The sequence below is a fragment of the Sturnira hondurensis genome, unplaced genomic scaffold, assembly GCF_014824575.4.
Source record: "Sturnira hondurensis isolate 20B ecotype Veracruz unplaced genomic scaffold, ASM1482457v3 Scaffold0021354, whole genome shotgun sequence".
Classification (NCBI taxonomy): Eukaryota; Metazoa; Chordata; class Mammalia; order Chiroptera; family Phyllostomidae; genus Sturnira; species Sturnira hondurensis.
Window position 1 is genome coordinate 21,991,965 of NW_028093985.1, and position 19,301 is coordinate 22,011,265.

The window sequence follows — 19,301 nt, forward strand, 5'->3', positions numbered from 1 at the left end:
GAAGATTCTAAAAAAGTTAAATAAGGGGAATAAAAAATACCTGTTTCTTTTGTCCGATTCGATGAGCTCTAGCCTGTGCCTGAAGATCATTTTGTGGATTCCAATCAGAATCAAATATAACAACAGTGTCAGCAGAAGCTAAATTAATTCCTAGACCTCCAGCTCTTGTGGAAAGCAAAAAGCAGAAATCCTATAAGGAATTATAAACAGGCACAATTTTAAAGTCTCAAAATTATAACTGTAAATAATCAAAATGATATTTTAAAATTGACGTTTTGAATTTTAAAATATTTAACCAATAAAACCAAAAGGCAGTTTTTAAAAATACTAATAAAATATATGTACCTCTATATAATCAAACAAGACGACTCCAAAATACAGCTCTACACATAGGAATAATAAACATAGAATATAAAAAATAATAATAAACATGAAATACAAAAAAATTTCTAATGAAAGTGGGCTAATTTACTTTGAAGCAAATTAACTGCCTTATGCTGAATTAGTATTGGCTAAAGTAATGACTAAAACAATTTACATTTTTAAAAGCATTCATACCTCTGATCCTTCTGCATTAAAATGATCTAGAGCTTGTTTCCTCAACTCCCCTTTTATTGATCCATCTAATCTCTAGAATAAAAACACATTAAAATATCACATATAAAAATTTAAAAAGGAATTAAAATAAATTTTAAAATTAAGTATGTATAGAAATGCAGCATTGCTTTTACTAAGACTATGAGAGTAGAAAGTACTTTTTAGGCAGTAAAACAATAACCAGGTAGGTATTCTGTCTCTAGAGTCGGTGTTCTTAACTACTAGGACTACTTTCCGGAATAGTAAATGGCACAACCTGTCATTCTGCTGGAGACTCACTGTAAGAAATACATTTTAGAAATACAAATTATTGAGCTCCATCCCAGACTGATGAAACTCTGAGGGAGAAAAACCCCCCAGTTAAAATTTGAGAATCACTGATTTGGAGGTTTTAAACAAATAGCCCACATTTATGTTCATAGGTGCCGTGGACAAGTGATTTGATTTTTTTTCTTTTTAGTTTCCTCCTCAATAAATGGACATAATAGTAGTACTTACTTCATAGAATACAGAAGATTCCATGAACAGAATGTGGTAAAATACTTAGCACACAGTGCCTGACATACTGAATACTCACTAACACTAGCAAATCAACATACATCCAAAATAAAATAAAATTTCAAATAATGTTCTTTTTTACTAAAAATTACAAATAGAAGAAATCTTTAAAAAAGAGTGGTACATCATCCCTGGTCAGGTCATTCAGCTGGTTGAAACGTCATCCACACACCAACAGGATGCGCGGGTTTGACTCCCAGTTGGGGTGGGTACATAATCAGTGTGTCTCTCTCACATCTGTTTCTCACCCTCTTCCCACCCCCTTTACTCTGTCTCTAAAATCAAGAAAACATACCTTGGTGAGGATTAAAAATGCATTAAAAATTAAAATTAAAAGACAGTGGTATATCATTTTTTGAAATATGACCTAAATAAAAACAGTTAAAAATGATTCTTTCCAGGAAGTGATCTGGAAATGAAAAGGTATTAGGAACACAGAACAGTTGTTTACAAGCACTATTGCATTATATTTTTATTTGACTATGTATGTATAATGATTTGTTTAAAAACAAACCAAGAGAGCTTTGGTGGGGATGGGGAAACAGAAGGTGATAGCTAAAGGGTGCAGTCTCTTTTTGAGATGCTAAAAACGTTCTACAACTGACTCTGGTGATGGGTACATATATCTGTGAATACGCATACATTAAAAATCAATGAATTATACAGTTTAAATGAATGAATTGTATGAAATAGAAATTCTATCTCAATAAAGCTGTCAAAAAAAATCAAAGGCACTCTTTCTACTTTTACCCTTAAATGACTACATATTTCTCAATCATACCCATATCACCAACCACCTATGCTTCATAGCACTTACCAGAATAGTAATGTGATATTGGTTTGTAATTACCCTGCTGTAAACTCCAGCAGAGCAGGGATTATGTATGCTGAGTTTGATCATTGTAACTCTATTTCTATTTTACTGCCTGACCTGAATATACACACTGAATTTTTTCATGTAAAATATGCACCAACGTTTTTGGCCCAAACTTACACAGAAAAAAAACTTTCATGTTAATTTTTAATCTAATTATTTATTTATTTATATTTAGATACTTGGGAGGTTTTTGTATTATAGATGAATTTTAGCATTTATTTTTGAACCTATTATGGTACAAGAAATTTTATACAACACATAATTACAAAACACCAGGAAAGATACAAACAAGGTATTTCAGGCACTACCCATGTATAACACACATCCTTATTTTTCCCTCAAAAATTTGGGTAAAAAAAGTACTCATTACACATAGTAAATACGGATTTTACTCATTATACATCGCAATTACATAGTAATTCATTAGCTGCATATACTGGATTAAAATTATTAGATGTAGCCCTGGCTGGTGTAGCTCAGTGGATTGAGCGTGGGCCTGTGAACCACATGATTGTGGTTCGATTCCCAGTCAGGGCACATGCCTGGGTTGCAGGCCAATTCCCGGTTCCTGGCGGGGGACACACGAGAGGCAACCATACATTGATATTTCTCTCTCTCTCTCTCTCCTTCCCTTCCCCTCTAATATAAATAAATAAAATCTTAAAAAAATTATTAGATGTAAAAGTACTGAAACTAACACCTGACTCTAACATTAAACACTCATTCATATTTACTTTATGTTAAATGAATTTCAAAGTAAATAGTGTATAGACAGAATATAAACCCATTTTGGTCTCTGGTACCCTCTCTAAAGTCATCTAGTTTTATTCAGCAAGCTATGCTTTAGAATAACTCTGAACACATAAACCTTCAAAATCTGCAACAGTTATGGTAACATTCACAAGGACTGCTCAGACTAAAGGCTAAAACTTAAGACTGCTCCTTCAGATTTAAGCATAGAAGAGAAACACAGAATTAAAAGAAAATAAATATTAAAAATTGCTTTGCTGCTAAATGTAAGGTCAAGAAGAAAAAGGGTGTAATGACAAATAGAATTTTTAAACATATTTTCTTTAAAGTAGTCTATACAAAAATCTACTTCATTTAGAAAAGATTTTCAAAGGTTTATAGAACATACTGAGGAATTATGTGAAATATAAATCCACAAAAATGACAAGATGAAATGCTTACTTGAAAGGGGAATTGACGGTATTTCAAATATTCTGCAAGTATATCTAACATCCGCACCATTTGAGAAAAAATAAGAACTCTATTGCCTCTTTCTCTTAGGCGAATTAACAGCTTGTCAAGAAGAATCAATTTTCCACTACTACGGATTAAGTGCTAAGGAAACAATAAATTACAAGTGTTATAATTGTTAAAAGAACCAATCAAATGAAACAAATGCCCCACTTAACACTTCAGTTTAGTTAAACAGAGATTTTAAATTTTCATAATGTAAAAAGTTTTTTTCAGTTTACTAATTCTTCTAGGACATTTACCATTTTATTCTATGCTTAAAGCTAAAATTTTCCTTGCCTTTTAGCACCTAGGTTTTTGTTGTATTTTCAGGAGGAAAAAAAGACATGATCTTACTCTAGTATTTATTACACTATTTCTCCAAAAATCTAAGCTGAGTCCTGGCCAGGTGGCTCAGTTGGTTGGAACATCGTCCCGCACACCAAAAAGTTGCTGTTCGATCCTGTGTAGGTTTCATGTACAGGAGGCAACCAATAAATGTTTCTCTCTTTCATCGATGTTTCCTTCTCTCTCTCAAATCAGTAAAAAACCATATTCTTGGGGAAGGATAAACAAAAAATCTCAGCTGAAAAACAATACACTGGAAAACAATACACTGGAAGAAGTAGGAACTAAGCAGTCAAAGGTTTTAAAAGAGTAAAAAAATGTATTCAAATTTATACATATGGAACTTTATGATCCTAGCACTTCAAAGCACTACTGTAGCTGGATGGCAACTGCACTTTGCTCACACTTCTCATCTGTCTTCCAGCAGTGAGAAGGGTAAGATCTGAAGTCAAGATAGCCTTAAGACTGTGTACAATATAAAAAGTGAAAATTGTACAGTCTTTTATATAATCTACTAGCATAAGTTTTGTAGACTGTTTAACGACCGGGTATCTTCCTACAACTTACAAAGTACAAAATCAGTACCTCTACATTGTTTTAAAATCTATTAAAATTGTCATTTGACCTTTTTCCCATTAACATAAAATTTTTAAATCTTAAAAAAAAAGCCCTCTTAAGAGGGCTTACCACTATTTGCCATTTTACAAATTCAGCATTAATAGCTATTAGTGAATATTTTTACAATAAAAAATACAAGACTTGCTGGATAAATTACAACTGGCCATATTTAGAAAGATTCATTTTTAGAAAAATAATCAAAATAATTGAATAAGTTTTAATTTTAAAGGATTTTTATATAAAGGGCTAAATGGTAAAAATTACCATTACTCAAATATACCATTAATCAAAGAGAACTTCTAACCAATATATTAAAGTCATTTTCAGTTATAACTAAAATGAACATTTCTAAAATTTTGTTTTACCCAAATTTAAAATTCTTACTTGTAAGGCCTCCTGTTTATTATAGAATTCATTATTGTCTGGTGGTTTAATGAGGTAGCAGTGATTACAACATTTCTTTAGCTCCATCATAATGTTCAAAAAGCCTGAGGTACTGCCCTTGGAACCTTTGCTGAGGGCTTTATAATTCCTGGTTAGTATCCATCTGTTTAAAAAAATTATGAAAATAGTGCTTAGCAGAGAACAATTACCAGAATGAATTCTAAAATCACACACACGCACACACACACACACACACACACACTCAAGCACCAAAGCAAAACTGTACCACTATGAAGTTTACAATGTTGTATTATAGACCAAATATTGTTTACAAGACTAATTAACCTAGTTCATAAGACTAACAGTAACTGTTATCAGAACATAATTAATGGTAAAGGTCTAATGTAACACAGTGAGTAGAGCATATTAATCCTTTTCCCAAAAAATTTACTTTAAAAATGGTCAACTGTATTTATCTGTCTTAACCTTCTTATAAGTTTTACTCTATCAGGCAGCTAATGCACAGACCTAAAAGAATCCTCATGAAGATACCTGGTTTAGCCACACTGACTTCTCTTAAATTACAATTACACAACACATACACAAGTCAGAGAAAAATTATGGGTGGTTATCTAAATTATACAATACAACATTTCTTCTTGTCATGATCCACTTTGTTTTCTACCATCTTTTACTTTTTTCCTTTTTACAGTGTTAGTCTACAACATAACTTAAAATACTTGTTAGGCAGGACCCCCCAAAACCTAAATTATCTTGTGAAGGGCCTATAGTACAGGCTTTCCTCTCTAGAAACCCATCTGTATTGGTATACCAGCTGGTGGTGGTGTGAGAGGCTGCCTTTGGCTTCAGTGAATTTTTTCTGAAGACTCAATGTGCTTGCCCATTTCAGGAGGGGAGCACACCTCCCCACATTATGCTGAGTGTTCAGCAGTTTTTGACCAAAAATGGCATGACCCCCATGCCCTATATTCCTTATTCACCCAGTGTCGCCCTGAGCAACTTGTTTTTGTTTCCCCAGATGAAAAAAGTGCTCAAAGGGAAATGCTTTGCAGGTCGAAAAGGCCAAAAAAAAAAAAAGGCAGAAGCACTAAAAGGGCCTCAAAATCGATGAGTTCAAAAAAACTGTTTTGAGCAGTGAAAAAAAATCTTGCTAGGTGCATTCCATCAAATGGAAAGTACTATAAAGATGACTGATGTTTAAACATGTAAGAATTAACATACAGTTTTTTATAAATAAATTCTGGAGATTTTGGGGGGACCTTCCTCGTATCTCTGATTTGCTTCAAAATGATAGCAGGTGGAAGACGTGGAGGTAGCTACAGATTAAAAAACACTGGCTCTGAGCTGGAAAAAACTGAGTGATGAGACTTTATTATATGACCTTTTTGTTTATGTTTGAAATTTTCCATAATAAAAGCAAAAATTCATGTGATAAATTTATTTTTTAAACATATAGCGCTTACAGATTTTACTATATGTTTCTGAGAATTCAAATGCATGTAGCAATGCACTTTATACAATTAAATGTTTAAATAGCTGTTAGTATAAAAAATTTTTTTTGATCCATTACTATATAAATCTGACATGCATAATTTATACAAAATGATTAATATTAGTATCAAATAATAGGCCTAGAATTATTTTCTAAGTTTCTCTTCCAGCCTCTACTTCTCAATTACATAATTATTATAATTACACAATAATGCCTTAGTACCATGGAAATCCTCACACTGCAAAAGAACCCTCTATAAAATGACAGTATGAAATAGAGAAAAGCAACTGATGATGTATTAGAAGGTGAATTGTTTAATCTTATATCACCCATGATATATAATCTTATATCACCTGTCATGACAGGTGATGCCATTAGACATGCCATTAAATCTCTCTCTGCCGCAATATGCCACAGAATAAACCTATTCTAAAATTCAAGAATTGTTACCCTATTGGGTGGATGGGGACACCTCAGTGTGACAAGTACAGGGAGGTTCTTCAGAATTAAATGTTCAGATCATGTGCTTAGTTTACATCTTACTTGTAATACTGTTTCTGTAAAGCACTCATTTCCATTCTTAAAATCTGCTCAACCTTGGCAGGAAGCGATTTTTCCACATCTTTTTTAACTCTGCGTAACAGAAACGGCTCAAGTTCCTTGTGGAGGCTTGCATAACCATATTCTCTACCTTTGCCGTGTTCTTCTTCAAAATCTTCCCAGGAAGAAAACCTTACAAATTTAAGAAAATGGAAGAATCACTAAAAAAAGTCAAATTGCAGTATGAGATTTTTCAGGGTATACACATGTAAACAAAAAATAGATTTTTAGAAAAAAAATAGCTAAACCTAGTCACTTTTAATAACTATATAAAGATAAAACATGTGGAGTTATTTTATAAAAATTATGATTCTCCCTGAGTTAACTAAAGATGAAGTACTTTCAAATATGGGAGTAATTATCACTAAAGTACTTCTCAAATGATACAATCTTAAAGTTCTGAAACTATAAAAAGAGTGTGCACAGGATGTAGAACAAGTTATATATATGGTCTAATTTTCCTCATTTAGAAAATGGGATTACCAGCAAGTAATCAGTTTTGAGTTTTTTAAGAAGGTATACTTTGAACATGGGCAAAACCATTTTTATTATAAATGGGCTCAAGTTTATTTATTAGCAAAATAAAAAGATTAAAACAGCACTACAAATATAAACTAATAATCTGTGGTCCAATGTTTTAGGGCAATAAAACCTCTTTCTGACCTTATTACATACACGAATTATTTCCTACTAAACTTAGCATGAAAACATTAAAATTTTATATTACAATTTATCTTACTTCTCGGGCATAATGAAATGAAGCAAAGACCAGAGCTCTTTGAGGGAGTTTTGTAGAGGAGTTCCAGTGATAAGGAGACGGTGATTGGACTTAAAGTCTATTAAAGTTTTGTACAGAAGAGAGTCATCATTCTTTAATCGATGTGCTTCATCTACACCTATAAATGCCCAATTTAGACCTCCAAGGAATGCCTTAAAAGGAACAGAAGAACATAATTAATATTTTAAAAGAAAAACTGAATTCAAATTCATGCTTCCCATTTGGACTGAATTCAAATTATTAAAATGAAGCAAGTTAAAAATAAACTATCTCAATTTTCAAATGAAAATTATATCATTTCAAGATTAACTGGAATCCTCAAATACTTGATTTGAGTATTTGGAATCCTCAAATACTTATGTCAACATACAAAATAAAGTTCCTTCCATGACAGATTTAGCTATGAGAAAACAAAGCATAATATTGAAAAATTTTTCATTAGCTTAGAGATGAAAAATAAAGGATAAAAAACAATAATATCACTTAAAAACTGTAGAAGAGACCTGGCCAGGTGACTCAGCTTGTTGGAGCATCACCCCACACACCAAAAGTTTGCAGGTATAATCCCCAGTAGGGGCACATATGGGAGACAACTGATGGATGTCTCTCTCTCTTGCTCTCTCTCTAAAATCAGTAAGACATATCCACATATGCTCAGGTGAGGATAAACAACAACAACAACATAGAATTCTATTTTAAAAAATAATAAATAAAAATAAAAATTTTACAAGAGATTTTTAACTGAAGTCCAGTAAAAGTTTCTATTAATGTCAATTTAGAGAAAACAGAATATAAATTTGGAAGAGTGTCTCACTCCAAGTGTAAATATAGTTCACTGTATGGTTTCTATGAATTACGGATTTCTCATACATAAACACAAGTCTTTGGGTTAAAACAGAGACAGGCCTGATTCTGCTGCTGAATAGTCATATGACCTTACGTAAGTCCATTAACTTTTTTGAAAGTTGATTTTCCTTTCTAACAAAGTAGAGATAGCAATATCTTGTGAAGTAAATAGGAATTACTTAAGATATTAACTATAAAAGAATAAGATAATAGCTATAAAGCATTTAGCACAGTGCTACACAATGATAGTTCAATCCTGTTAACTAGATACCTTTCTCCTTTTAAAGAGACACTACACTAAACCAGTTTCATGAAAGTCAGGAGTTGGCAAACTTTTAGGTAAAAAGCCAGATGGTAAATATTTTAGGCTTTGTGAACAAATGTATGGTCTCTGTTGTATATTCTTTGGTTTGTTTTGACAACCTTTTAAAATGGAAATATTGTCAGTTCAAGGGTCATAAAAAAAAAAGCCAAACTTGACCCACAGGCTATAGGTTTGCTGACCCTTAAGTTATCCATAACACATTGTAAAGGAAACACTAATATCAAACAGAAACACAGGTAATACATACCTTATCCTTCAATAAAATTTCATAAGTTGTTAACAGTATATTAAATTTTAACCGTTTGGTCTGGGGATGCATCCATTCATGAGTTCTTATCTATCAAGAAATTTTAATGATAATTTTAAGATACACATTTTTAAAAGCATACTTTTAATGGAATATCTAAAATAAAATCCACTCAAAACATACATAAAAATTATGTACTTTACATAATAAAATAAATTATTCTTTATACAGTCCAACAAGCTATACTGACCATGTCAATACCACACTGTTATCAAAATCTATAAAATAAAGCAGACATGTCTTTAATACTATATACTTCTTACTGAAAAAAGTTAACACAATACTACTGATTAACTCATGTAATAACATTTATGGATGAAATATGATATCTGAGGTTTGCATCACAATAATTAGAGGAGGAAAATACAACCTTGAGATACAGATGAAACAAAACTGAGTTAAAATTGTGAAGCTGTAGACAGGCACATGAGGGTTTACTATACTCTTCTGTCTGCTTTCATGTACATTTGGAACTTTCCATAAGGAAGAAAACAATCTATAAAGTAATACTAAAGCAAAAATTAATTTTTAATTACAGCCAATTAAAAATGCATTGAGCACTTACTTTTTGGCAAGTATATTAGAAATTAAAACCACAAAGGCGAGTGAGTGAAATACTTGTCTTCAAAGAAAAGTATGCCTAGATTTCTAAATTTGTGGAGAAAACACTTACCATGTTTCTGCTGTTAATGTCACCTAAATAAACCACAGCATTCATTTGAGAAGCCCATGTCTGAATTTCCCTTTGCCAGGAAGTTAGAGTGGAGAGTGGTACTACTAACAGAAAAGGCCCATATAATTGATGTTCATGAAACAAATAGTTCAGAAATGAGATCGTCTGTATTGTTTTTCCAAGGCCCATTTCATCAGCAAGTATGCAACTATTTCCTCTACAAAGTTAAAAACAAAAATCATGTATGCAACAAAGATTCAAATTTAGAGAGAAATGTTTTTACATAACCCATTACATGTTTATACAAACAAATAAAACTAATCTGATACTTGTTACATACAATATACTACCTCTATTAGCTATATAATAAATGTAAGGACATAATGGTTTAAGAGAAGTACAGGGAATTTACCATTTAGGTCAGAGAAATTTAAAAAACTGACAGCATTTTTCAATTAATTACTTATATAGCCAAGTACTCAATCCATTAGCAAATGCTGGAGTTCAAATACGCTAAGTAAACAGAAAGACAATATAGCAGAAAAAACTATAGCTGTGGTCAAGTTTTGAAAAAACTGCACTCCAGAGTCACCTTATGTTGTCAATAATCAAGTAAGACATAGGAGAGAAGGGGAAAAACGGAAGGCTAAATGAGTATCAGAAATAACTGGGATGAAAAGAAATAGTCCAGGACTAGTGTGGGATAGGAATGTGTATATATTCTTGGTTTAATTTTCATAAAAACTTATTTAAGTACTCTGACAATCGAATAGCTTAAACTCAAAACTGCACTGTTTTTTCTTCTTAGTATGTAGTTAGTATTGCTTATAAACAAGAAAATTCAAAGACCTGCATTTAAATACTAAAAGGTCTTATCTCTTATGTTGGCGGAAATCTTTTCCAACTCCTGCAACTATAAAATGTTTACCCTCTCAAATTAAATAATGATTCAAAATATACTTACTTGCACCAAGAGTGAGCAAGCCAATTTAAACCATTCAGTTGATAATCTCTTAATTCTAAACCCTCATGTCCTCCAATATAGGATGGCTGCTTTTTTAGGGCTACAAATCTTGGCCTTTGTTTTAATACCTTTAGTAGAAATAAACGTTCATATAATTAAATGTAAGAAATTACATCAAAGGATGAAAAATCTTAAATTTTGAAATAACATCTCAAATCATCAAGCTCCGAAATTCCATGTTTCAAAATATACCTCAGGATTCAGTCAAAAGAAAGAAGACTGTTTTCTCTTACTATAACAATAATATAAAGTGATATATTTTGTCATCCTTTTGAATAAAAAAATTAAAGAGATAATTAAGTTCTTGCTGAAATATTTGAGTCTCGTTTATTTCATAAACAAAAGCTATGTCACTTATTCACTTTAACCATTGCTCTAGCCCTGACCTAGAAATAAACCACAAAACTGGGCTACCCTCCCATTAGATTTCTGATTTCTAAATTATTATTATAAATTTAATTCAACCATGTAATAAGAAAACAAATTCTAGCCCTGGCCAGTCTGGATCAGTTGACTGGGAGTCATCCTACAAACTGAAAGGTCGCAGGTTCAATTCCCAGTTATAGCACGTGCCCGGGTTGCGGGTTTGGTCCCCAGTTGGGGCATATGTTAGAGGGAACCGATTGATGTTTCTCTCTCACATCGATGTTTCTCTCCCTCTCTTCTTCCCTCCCTTCTCCTCTCTCTAGAATCAATAAAAGAAAAAAAGGTGCTTAAAAAAAAAGAAAACAAATTCTAGTGGCACTAGACCCCAAAACTATCATTAAAAATAACTTGAAACACAAAAGCTCTTTCATTAGGATACCTTCTTACAGGTACATGCTTCTTTTCCTTTCCTACCTTCAAAGAATGTATTTGCTTCCTTCTAAACCAATCATGTACATCCACTTTCAAAAGGATTGTCTCTGGTTGGCCTCCCCACCACAACTAGCACGACCTTTCACCTTTCTGAAACTGGTTTGCTTACCAAAGCTAAAATACAGTGCCACATCTAACATCACACAGGAATTATAGGAACATCATTTCCTGTAAGATCTACCAACCAAACAGTTCTCTTCCTTAGCCTATCTGAAATCAGGATCCAGCTATTCTGAGCTTGAAATATTTATGATGCATAAATACATTATGTCAACAGTAATTAAAAATGTCAAACAATACTCACTTTGCAATCTTTAAAAGGAGTGGTTTTTGATTGATTCCTGCTAAAATACTCATCTATACATGCTTGAAACTTTTTGGAGATGAGAGCACCATCCTCCCAGCTGCACTCTGAGTATGGAAGGCCCTGCCATTTACAATAATAATCAGGATAACCAGCTGCTGACTTTTGATTGGAATGAGCTGTGAGATAAATCAGAGATATTTACATTAAATCTTATCCAACAAATAATTCTTGGTAAAAACTACAAGTAAAAATTAGCTATCTGCTTTATAATACTCTAATATATAGTAAAAGCAACCTACTGTGTCCAATGTGTAGGCAGTACATTTAAGATTTGTTTTTTTAGAATCACTTATTAGAAGTGACTAGAATCATTTATTACTAACCAATTATTCGCTCCACTATTTGATACTGTTTATGCAGGTCATCTGTAAGTTCTTGCTGGCAATTATAATACTCCACATCTTCCGGAGAAGCATTTTTCAACCTGAAAGATTATTAAATCCAGGAACAGACTTTAGAATTTCTCCTAAATAACCCCCGTCCTTCCAAAAACTATCAGAAGCATGAAATCTCCCATTTTGCCACTTATCTCATGAGCCAGGTTAAACAATAAAGAAACTGAAAGAGAAATAAAGTATGATTAATTTTTAATTAAAAAAATTTAGTACCTCCAGCTAAGGAGGTGCAGGTAGCAGTTAGATATGCTCTGCTTCCTCACACAAGCAAGAGAAGGATGAGAAAAAATTTAAAAACAAAAAAAACCCCCCCAGAACTGACAGAAAATCAAACTGTATAGAAGTTTGACAACCACAGAGTTAGAGAAGAAACGTTCATTCAGATGGTGGAAGGGTGGAGACAGGCAGCCGGAGTGGAGAGGAACCATGGCAAGGCTGCCGCTGGCAGACTCTGGGTCAATGGATGGTCTCACATCAGCATGCAGATAAACCGGAAGGAAAAACTGGGGAGTGTGACAGACCGAGCAACCCAGGGTTCTGGTCTGGAAAACTAAAGCCTGAAAACCTGACTGAAAAAACCTGTGGGGGTTGAGACAGGGGGAGAAACTCCCAGCATCAGAGGAGAGTTCATTGGAGAGACCCATGGGATCCTAGAATGTACACAAACCCACCCACTTGGGAATCAGCACCAGAAGGGCCCAATTTGCTTGTGGGTAGAAGAGGAAGTGACTGAAAGCTAGCCAAGAGCTGAGCAAGAGATACTGTTCCCTCTCTGATCCCTCTCCTGCATAGAGCACCACAAGGAAGTGAAACAGGTTACCCCACCCTTATGAATATCTAAGACTCTGCCCCTTACAACGTAACAGGTGCTCCAAGGCAAAGAAATATAGCCCAAATGAAAGAACAGATCAAAATTCCAGAAAAAGAACTAAGAAATGAGAAGACAAACAACCTACCAGGCACAGGGTTCAAAACACTAGTAATCAGGATGCTCACAGAAATGGTTGAGTATAGATACAAATTAGAAAAAGTGGTGAAGGCTATGCAAAGTGAAATAAAGAAAAATATAGAGGGTTCAAAACACTAGTAATCAGGATGCTCACAGAAATGGCTGAGTACAGACACAAATTAGAAAAAGTGGTGAAGGCTATGCAAAGTGAAATAAAGAAAAATATAGAGGGAACCAATGGAGAAGGAAACTGGGACTCAAATCAATGACTTGGAGCTGAAGGAAGAAGTAAATATCCAATCACAACAGAATGAAAGAAGAATTCAAAATAACGAGGAGAGGCCAAGGAACCTCTGGGACAAGTTTCAACGTTCCAATATCCAACTCATAGGGGTGCCAGAAGAGAAAGAGCAAGAAACTGAAAACTTATTTACATAAATAATGAAGGAAAACTTCCCCAATCTGGTGAAGGTAACAGAATTCCTTCTCAGAGAGTCCCAAGAAACTGGACCGAAGGAGGAACACACCAAGACACATCATAATTACATTACCCAAGATTAAAGATAAGGAGAGAATCTGAAAAGCAGCAAGAGATAAGGAGACAGTTACCTACAAAGGAGTATACATAAGACTATCAGCTGATTTATCAAAAGACAGCTTGCAGGCAAGAATGGGCTAGGAAAAAGTATTCAAAGTCATGAAAGGCCAAGGACCTACACATCCAAGATTACTCTATTCAGCAAAGCTATCACTTAGAATGGAAGGGCAGATACAGTGGTTCCCAGATAAGGTCAAGTTATAGGAGTTCATCATCACCAAGCCCTTATTATATCAAATGCTAAAGGGACTTATCTAAGAAATAGAAGAAGATAAAAAGTACGAACAGTTAAATGACAACGAACTCCCAACTATCAACAACTGAACCTAAAAAACAAAAACAAAAACTAAGCAAACAACTAGAACAGAAACAGAATCACAGAAAATGGGAGATGACACAGAAGGTTATCAACGGGGAAGGGGAAGGGGATGAACAGGTGAAAAGGTACAGGGAATAAGAAGCATTCCCTGGTGGGTATGAAATAAAGGGGGAGGTAAAGAGGAGTACAGGAAACAGAGAAGACAAACAACTCTTAAGTACAACCCATGAGTTGGGTGAGACTCACATGTCTCACACATATGAACTAAGTGGGGCAGGAATGCTGGTGAGAGGTAGGGTATAAGGAGGAGGGGGATAAAGGGGAGAAAAAATGGGACAACTGTAATAGCATAATCAATAAAACACACTTTAAAAAATTTATAATATATGAGACATTCTATGTGACTGTTATCAAGGATTTAGGTATGGGTATTCCTAGAACTTTTAGCTTGAAATGTAATACAAGTAAGTCCATAAATAAATTATTTTAGGTTACCATTTGATTCTTGACAATGTATTCTTTATTAATAAAAACCTTGGTAATAATGTTTGATATATAAAATATTAAGTATAATATAAAACATATTTACCATCTTTTTGTTTCCTGATCTTTTTTCTTATAATTATCCAATTTTTTCATTCCTCTAACATTCTGCTGCTTAAGGGTTTCTTCTGTCTCCCAAGTATTATGAATATGGGACCATCCTTTCCATTTAATTAAATACTGAATTTCTCCTGGTTCTTTGTTTTTTTCAAACCCTGCATTTGGGTCACCATCTGCTTCAACTGCATAGATCGTTGTAGTAGCACCAGTAGCTGAAAAAGAAAGCACAATACACTCCCTGTAATTCTGTCATAGGAATACTACCATTCAACTAACAAATTGAAGAATATGAATAGAAAAATATATGCTCTCTTAAATATGAAAAGTATCAGGGCACAGAAATTTATGTGAAGTTAAAATACACATATATAATAAAAATTCAAAATTTTAGAACAGAAAAATTATCTAGTTTAATCCTGTTTTAAAATTAGAATAATCATGTTCAAACACAGTAGCACACTTAAGAGGATACAGCAATTTATAATAACTATTGACTGAGAGACTGATAATTAGAAACTAATGTAACTTAAAATCATTTTTAAAATCTGCATGTCTCAAATTACTATGTCAAAGAAATATCTGTACCCCATGTTCACTACATTATTCTCAATAGCCAAGACATGGAAACAACTTAAGTATCCATTAACAGATCAACAAATAAAGAAGTCTGATACATACACACACACACACACACACACACAAATATTATTCAGCCATAAAAAAAGAAAGAAATATCCCTAGTACTGTTACAATGTGGATGGAATTTGAGGGCCTTATGCTGAGTGAAATAGGTCATACAAAAGAGAAAAAACTGTATGATCTTATATATGAAATCTTAAACTCACGGAAAAAAATCAGATTTATAATTACCAGAGGCAGGAGGAATACAATGAATGTGGTGAAAAGGTTCAGAATCAATAAGTAAGTACTAGGGATGTAATGTACAACATGATGACTACTGTTAACACTGCTGAATGGTATATTTGAAAGTTACTAAAGAGTAGATTATAAAAGCCCTCATGACAAGAGAATTTTTTTCTCTCTTTTTATTGTATCTATAAGATAACTGATACTACCTAAACTTCTTGTGGCAATCATTTTGCAATACATGTCCCTCTAAACTTATACAATGCTGTATGTCAACTACATCTCAATAATACAGAAAGGGAAAAAGTACATGTCAAGGCAGCGAAAAATAATTAACATTTGTGTTAAAACAAAAACACATTTTTTAAAAAACCAAAACATGTGAAATTGAAAGTATGAACCTAAATAATTATTTAGGCATGGTAACAGGAAAACTAAGCAAACAGGTTAAAAACTTTCTAATTATCTGTAATATATGAACCAAGGTCAAATGGATATTTGTTGAAAAAAACTTACTCAAGCTAAGTGAAGTATATTTTGCAGCAAATAAGTAAAACAGAAGAAAATCTATCCTCTTGGCTTTCAAAATTGAAAAATCTTCAAGAAGTTCTTTATTTAATCTATTATTATTATTGTTGTTATTAAAGGTTTTAATTATTTTTTAGAGAGAGGGGAAGGGAGGGAGAAAGAAAGGAAGAGAAGCATCAGTCAGTTGCCTCTCGCACACCACCAACCAGGAACCTGGCCCGCCACCCAGGCATGTGGCCCTGACTGGGAATTGAACCAGTGACCTTTATGTTCACAGGCTGGTGGTCAACTCATTGAGCAACACCAGCCACAACTAATCTTGTATATTATTATTGAAATCACCAAACAATAAATGGGTTTTTAAAGGCAAAAGATTTATATGATCTGAAGAGAAACCAGAGCATACAATAAATTAAAAAAAATACCTCCTTTTCTGCCAATCCGACAATCCATAAACCGTTCAATTGTTTCAAATTCCTCTTCCTCGGGTTGAGGAACATCCTCTCCACAGACTTCAAGTAGGTCATCAGAATCTGTTTTCATTTCTTCGTCTTCCTTATAGCTCACATTGACAGTTGCTTGACGACGAGAACTTCTTTTATCATTATCATAGTCTTCATCATAATCCTCCTCAGATGAATCAATCTGTCTCTTTTTTTGTCCAAGAATCTTCTTTCCATTTTTTGACTTAGATCTAGGGTAGACGAGGGGGGAGAGAGGTGTTTTTTTACATAAACACTGGCATAAAACCATAAATGAGAAAATACATACAAAAAGAATGAATACTGCCTATAGTCAACAGTTTTCAGGGTAAACCTAGGACATACTATACTTACCTATTTTGAGGTTTTCTGCTTTTAACTTTGTTTTTTGGCTCATAATCAGATTCTGTTTCATCACAACTGCTTTTATCTCTTTCTTCTTCAGATTCAGAATCTGAACCACTCTGAGATGGAGATCCTGATCCAGACATTTGCCAATCTTCACTGTACATAAAATATACAATTTGTGATTATTTATACTTACATCGTACAGTAACCTTTATCTCTAATAAAATAGAAGAAAATAAAAAACTGCCTTCTACTTAACAATAAAAAATTGTTGCTTTCATGCATGCTAAAAACATTTAAATGTCTGTAAAAAAAAAAGAAAATGCTAAAAAATATTTGATATAGATTCCTCCAGAAGAAGAAACTTCTTCCCTCTAACTCCAGAGCTTTGTTAATCATTTAGTTTATACCGGAATGAATGGCAAATATGTAAATGTTATTTTGACTATCATTATGGAGAAAATATAGTATAATCATTTAAAGAACATACCTGTATAATAATTATACTTGCCCTCTCAAAATATAAAAAAGATTCAAATCTCTTTCAATTTTCTGGAGATAGTAATTTTAAATATATACATTTCAAAACTGATTTTTAAAAATAGTACATGTTCATGAAGAAATTAAAACAGATTTAAAAAATCTTAAAGAAAATCAATCCATCTAAACATTCAATTACCTTTATTACTATTTTTAGTCTATTTAATTCCAATCAACATGTACAGACAAAATATGGGATGCACATAACATTCTGCCATAAATAGACTCCAAATGAAAGACACACACTAAGTTCTCATACATATACACTATATTCTGTCTCAGGGTCACTGATTCTACTCCATTGCTCTGCATCTCTTGCATCAACGACTATGTTAACAATTACATAAACAAGTATACATGAGAAAATCTGGCTTATATCAAAAACACAATAAACAAGTTCTTTTTTACCTTGAAATCTTTTCAGAGTTTACACATGAAGATTAACAAGAGACAGAATATATAAAAAATTCTCCATTTAATATTTTTATAATACCAATTATGATTTTTATATCCAAGAAAGTCTATCCATCATCCCCAATTACTTGCTTCTTAAAATATTCTTTGCCTGCACCCATGCTGAGATTAGAAATTACTAATTCAGGGGAAGAGTTGCATTAACTGATGAGACAAAGTAGTTGAAAATGCACTTAGTAAACTAGAAGACAAATCTGAGAAAATGAGATTATAGCATAGCAATAAAGGGATAGAAAAGATGATACGGTAGGATTCCTGGAGGACGGAACAGATGATCCAATAGATATGTACAGCATATATGATCCAAGACAAATATAATATTTATATCTATTAATAGTATCAGACTTACAGAAAATGTTGATATAATGACTAAATTTTCAGAAACTAAATAAAGATACAAGCCTTCTTCATATTAAAGATGCATAAGATCAAGTGCATAAAGTGGAATAACAAATTCAAAGCCAGATGCGCCAAAGTGAAAGCATGAAATATCAAAGAAAACTGAAAAGTAAGAGACAATAGAAAAACGTTTTGGAAAAAATGAGAGAGAAAAAAACTCAGACAATCTAGATATCTCAATTGAGAATCTAAGGTACTCTTAACATTTTCTAGGTCAAGTTCTTTAGGATATTACTGTTGAGTTCTTAAATGAGTCCTATAGAGTAAATAAATTTCATGTGCAGATGAACAGTAAGGATAACTATTACCATAAATTAACAAAATCACCCAAAATCCAGCATTAGCTGATCCCTTACACCTTTATACCCAAGTTAAGCTTTTTCTGACATTATGAATAAGCACATCTTTGAAATTTAAAAATACATAAGGGAGAGAGGTTATCATAGATAAACAAGTGACACAAAAACCTTAGGTCATCACAGAAAGATATGAATTACAGAATCATTAGGAGTTCCCTAATATGACAGTAAGTAATCAGTTGAACAAAATGACATACTCTTTATGCTTTTTCCTTTTGACCTCACTTGTATCATCAGAATCTTCACTGCTAGAAGAATCCTGCAGAAAAAATAAATAAATAAACAAAGTTAATGTTACTAATGATTGCAATTTAATCATTATACACATTTTTGCTAGTCATACTATTTAAAGTTCACCTTGCTAATAACAGTAACTGTAAAACCTCTTTCTTCCTATGTTGTTATTTATACTGGTAGCACACAGAATGATTAGTAACATTTTAATTTGAATTTATAACATAGTCAGTGAAATTAGATATATATCACAATGTCAGGATTTTGTACAAAACTTTAAAACCTATCATCTGT

At 32.9% G+C, this 19,301-nt stretch overlaps 1 protein-coding gene across 2 annotated transcripts in view; it reads right to left on the reverse strand.

Annotated features, from left to right (window-relative positions):
- The window catches only part of CHD1 (chromodomain helicase DNA binding protein 1), an 80,992-nt gene that overhangs the window by 35,987 nt on the left and 25,704 nt on the right, over window positions 1–19,301 (reverse strand). For both annotated transcript variants that reach the window (XM_037032406.1, XM_037032405.1), the window contains exons 5-19: window positions 18,971–19,032; window positions 17,008–17,157; window positions 16,597–16,865; window positions 14,763–14,988; window positions 12,236–12,336; window positions 11,850–12,028; window positions 10,628–10,755; window positions 9,664–9,880; window positions 8,931–9,020; window positions 7,474–7,664; window positions 6,678–6,866; window positions 4,622–4,784; window positions 3,224–3,376; window positions 559–630; window positions 41–190 (exon numbers count right to left, since the gene is read on the reverse strand). In XM_037032406.1, coding sequence (XP_036888301.1) covers window positions 41–190; window positions 559–630; window positions 3,224–3,376; window positions 4,622–4,784; window positions 6,678–6,866; window positions 7,474–7,664; window positions 8,931–9,020; window positions 9,664–9,880; window positions 10,628–10,755; window positions 11,850–12,028; window positions 12,236–12,336; window positions 14,763–14,988; window positions 16,597–16,865; window positions 17,008–17,157; window positions 18,971–19,032 — 2,340 coding nt within the window. The remainder of the gene's footprint in view (window positions 1–40; window positions 191–558; window positions 631–3,223; window positions 3,377–4,621; window positions 4,785–6,677; window positions 6,867–7,473; window positions 7,665–8,930; window positions 9,021–9,663; window positions 9,881–10,627; window positions 10,756–11,849; window positions 12,029–12,235; window positions 12,337–14,762; window positions 14,989–16,596; window positions 16,866–17,007; window positions 17,158–18,970; window positions 19,033–19,301) is intronic.